The sequence below is a fragment of the Capsicum annuum genome, chromosome 6, assembly GCF_002878395.1.
Source record: "Capsicum annuum cultivar UCD-10X-F1 chromosome 6, UCD10Xv1.1, whole genome shotgun sequence".
NCBI lineage: Eukaryota > Viridiplantae > Streptophyta > Magnoliopsida > Solanales > Solanaceae > Capsicum > Capsicum annuum.
The window spans coordinates 227,590,874-227,595,401 of NC_061116.1; the positions used below are offsets into that span (position 1 = coordinate 227,590,874).

Consider the following 4,528-nt stretch of genomic DNA (forward strand, 5'->3'; position numbering starts at 1 on the left):
AAAAAAAATAACTAAACTCAGATCTTAAAAATTGCAGAATGTTGAAAATGACGTTTTTGTTAGAATTGAATGCAATTGAGTAAGAGTTTGAATCAAATATGGTAATGAATTCAAAAATGGTAACCTATACATTTTTAGGCTTCTTTTAAGGAGAACAAACTGTACAAAAATTGAAAAAGGTATGTATATGTATTTTTAAAAAGAGAAATTGAAAAAAGTGGGATTTTTGTAATATATTTTGAGAGCTGGGATTTTGTGTAATAAGTGATACTTAAGTTGTGGCTTTGAGTAACTTTTAGTAAAAAAAAAATTATAACCCTTATATATGATTTGAAAGCAATCCAAATCCAAATTGAAAGCAATACAAATCCAAATTCACTAACAAGGTAGGCATTCATGTTCGTTCATCCTATTTGTGACAGTTATATTTGAAGAACTAGAACACTATTAACTACCTGCAGGTACCACCAGGACATGGATTCAGCAAAACATGTTACTAGTAGTACTTATTGTTGATGCAATACAGATATAAATAATTCTTCCATAATAAATATTATCCATGTCTAAACGCATATTGAATAGCATATAGTATAATACCAACAGTAGCGATTACAAAAACCGATACCAGGAGACAAAAGATTTACGTAAAGATGGATTACTGGAGCTCCAACCTGTTGGACTCAACACTAGTTGCAGACTTCGAATATGAATCTTAGTGCTGATCTTGGACACCTCATTTTTAGACTCCTCGAGAAGTTTTACACTGTTCTTGAGGTGCGGCGCTTCTTTGAGATCTCTGGCGAATGTTCCATTATTCTTTCAATGCCGCAACCATCATTAGGTGACATTAGATAAGTAACAGTAGCCTCTACCATCTCGTGGTTAATCATCATTTTCCGAACAGTGGACATCATATGCAACACCATAATATCCACCTGCCTCATCGAAAGTATCTTCCAGTATGCAATCATCTTCATTTTCAATCAAAAGCTAGTCGAACCACGCTTAAGTCTTCTTTATAGTTTCCTCAAATGCCCAACATCAATAACTTCTCCAATTCCTTCGAGGTTTAATGTTGAGTGACTTACTTTAGGATTGTTTATAATCTCCATAAATGATGTTCCTTGAGCTAGGAGCCTATTGCAACTAGCTGCATAATTGCAAGTGTGGAAACCTGCAGCCAACCTTTCCATCTCAATGATTTCTCGTGCCCAATTAACTGATGCATCCTTTTTTTTGGCGATCAAGTTTTCCAACGCTTTTTTAGTTGAATCCTGAAGTTGCGGGTGGCAATCAAAATGATCCATCTAAACTTCGATGACAACTTTTTCTATGTAGTTCCACATTTTGCCCGCGACTCCTCTGCCATTTTAGAAATGACATCGAGCTTTTCATTGAGAAAATTATCATTTGGCAATCCATTATTTACCTTTCTTTCCTCTATATACTTGATCTCATCCATCAAGAATAAGCCTTGTTTATTTTCAAGATTAATAATTGAATGTAACTCAGCAGAATACTGGTCAAGCATTTCAACAATAGTTCTAGCACCAGTACTTCTACAATCCTCATCTAACTGATCAAATAATGTCAGCAATTACTTGTTAGCTCGACTCAGAAATCGCATGACTGATCTCAATGCATTAGCGACTGAGCCAAAGCACTGGTTGGGTAGCTTCTTGAGATCAGAGACCTTGGCAACAAGTCTGTCCTTGATCTTACTTGTGATGTCTATTGAAGTGATCTTTGCTTGAATCAGCATCAAAGTACGTGCCAGGATTGTAATGCCAACGGAGGTCTTGGGAATTGATAAGAGTTTGAAAAGTGTGGCCACTGCACACTCGGATTCTTTAAAGGACTCAGAGTCAATGTTATTCCTAACACAGACATAACTATGCCCCATTGCAGTAACTTTGTCAAGTAATAGCTCATCAAGGAACCTATCAGGAGCTTTATCAACCTTTGTGACGACTACTAGAGTCCTTTCACGTTTCTCATCAACTTTCAAAGACATGTTCATTGATTCAAGTTTATTAGGCAATGAATCACTACTAGTCGATAAAACATTCAGGATTATCCTGTCCTCAGGTGTTATATACTCCATAATCATCTGCTCACATGTCTCCTTAATAGTATGATCTTGGTCGTCATACTTTGAGATAGTAGGAATCCCTGGCAAATCCACAATTGTAAGATTAGGAAAACCATTTTTCTTCAGGTTCACAGTCAAAGCCTTGTTACATACTATTCCATCAGCAATTGCATTAGTCGCCCGAGTAATTTCTGAGGCTACAGACCATTCATCATTATCATGATCAGTACGACTACTACTCTTCTCCATCCCATCAAACTCGATGGAGAACTCAAGTTTAGGGCTCTGGTGATTTTGAAGCTTAATAAGGACAGGAAGTCTGGTGCAAAACCTCGGTAATTTGATTCCTATAAGGGATGCAACAAGGCTAGATTTCCCTGAACATCTATCTCCAACCAGGACAATAGTAGGCACTGTAGGGGGTTGTATAAATTGATGCGCCGCGCACACCCTGTCCACACAATTAAAGAGGGAGCGGAGGAGTTCATCGTTATATGATGACACAATGGGTGCCACATAATCGTCTTCTACTTCTTGTGGAATGCTTTTCTTTTCACTAATGTCCATTGCTTGTTCTCTGTTCAACAATAAGTACAGTATGATTTAGTATTTATACGGGATACGTTGTTGTATTTTTAGTAAACATGTCAACTATTTTAAGACAAGTATCATTAGTAAACATGTCAACTATTTTGAGACAGGGAGTAATAGCTAATAGCAAAATTTAATCTATCACTGCTCCTCTTCTTTAATTTTCCTTTTAGTTGTGTTGATTACATCAGTGTAACTAACATGCACCTTTTTTTGGGCATAATACATAAATTTGTTCTTTAACTTGATCTCAATAGATCTTCATGCCGTCCAATTTTGGATCTGCACAAGTAGACACTTAAAAAGTTTTAGACGGGGTGGAGGTAAGCTGAAGAAATATTGGGCGGAGGTGATTAGGCATGATATGGAATAGCAGTTACAGCTTATGAAAGACATGACTCTTGATAGGAAGGTGTGGAGAGCGCGAATTAGGGTAGAGGGGTAGGGGGTGAGAGTGTGTCGGTAACAATAGGAGAGCGTTCTTTATTTGTATCTGAAGTTTCTTGTTCGTGGTTTTTAGTATTATCTTGTGGTTGTAGTACAGTACTAGTTTTGTGCATCTATGATTTGTGTTTGTTATACTGCTATCGGTCCTAAGCCGGAGGTCCAGCCTCTCTAATTCATGTCTGAGGTAGGGGTATGATTTGCGTACGCTCTACCCTCCCCAGACCCCACTATGTGGGAATACGCCGGGTATGTTGTTGTTGAGAGTTAAACAAATAGACACATACATAGTTTTAACAGGCAAACACAACATACGGAAACATGCATGCATTCACCCAGTTAAATATGAACACCATATTAACAAACCTATATAAAAATGACCATAAACTTTAATAAAATACAGTAACAGGAACGAATTTAAACTCCATTTATAATTAGGATGAATAGAAGAAGAACCTGCAAAGTAGAACTAATTAATAGTGCATAGACCAATTTGTTGCTGGAATCTTCTTTTTTGGCAGTGCACTGCAGATGTGTGTTTGTGTTGTGTGAGATCGTGAAAAATGGGACGTGAGGGAGTGGGAGAGATAAGCGCGGTGTTAGTTTAGTTATTTTAGGTTTTTTTATTATTATTATTAAAAATAATAATAATTGCTTTTTGTTTAATTTTGGTCGTTTAAATAATCTGGAAAATCTTAGTGAAACGGTCATAATTCTCAAATATTTTATACAAGTTAGTTTTGGGTAAAGTTTTCTTTGGCCATAGTTTTTTGCGGGAAATTTCATTCTCAGTGAAATTACATTTTATAAATTCAAATATGGGTAACTTTAGCTATTTGATCCCAATAAAAAATATCTTTAAAGAATAATCTTTCTTACTTTTTAAGTATAGTACAAGTATCATTTTGCCCCTCTACATCTCAAATATATTTTTAAACTTTACATGCTCATTTGTCTCTCAAATTTTATTTTTTATTTTTTCCTTTAACTTTATTATTCTATTTTTTATTATTTTTACTTTTTATTTTTTCCTTTAATTTTATTATCATGTTTTAATTCATTTTTCTCAATCTTTATTTTTTTTCTCTTTTTTCTCAAACATTATCTATTTCTTTTTTTATTATTCATTTATCTTTAACCTTTATTTTTCTTTTATTTTTTGTTTTTATCAATTCTCTTTTTTTTTACTCATTTCTCAAACTTTATTTTTATTTTTTCCTCTCATTTTTTATTTTTTCAATTTTTAAAATTCTTCGTTTTTTTCTTAATCTTTATTTTTTCTTGCCTTTTTTTTCTCAAACTTTTTTCTTTATTTCTCTATTGCGTTTGATTGTTTTTTTCTTTTTTCAGTTCTCTTTTTTTCCCTTGTTTTTCTCAAACTTTATTTTTATTTTTCCTCTT

General features: G+C 34.2%; 1 protein-coding gene across 1 annotated transcript; it reads right to left on the reverse strand.

The window, feature by feature from the left end:
• Window positions 1-544: 544 nt before the first annotated feature.
• On the reverse strand, window positions 545-3,717 carry LOC107873779 (putative dynamin-related protein 4A). The gene is made up of 2 exons (XM_047414286.1): window positions 3,584-3,717; window positions 545-2,669 (listed from the first exon to the last, which is right to left on the reverse strand). The coding sequence occupies exon 2, from the start codon at window positions 2,657-2,659 to the stop codon at window positions 1,598-1,600; it is 1,062 nt and encodes a 353-aa protein (XP_047270242.1). The 5' UTR covers window positions 2,660-2,669; window positions 3,584-3,717; the 3' UTR covers window positions 545-1,597.
• Between the last annotated feature and the right edge of the window lie 811 nt (window positions 3,718-4,528).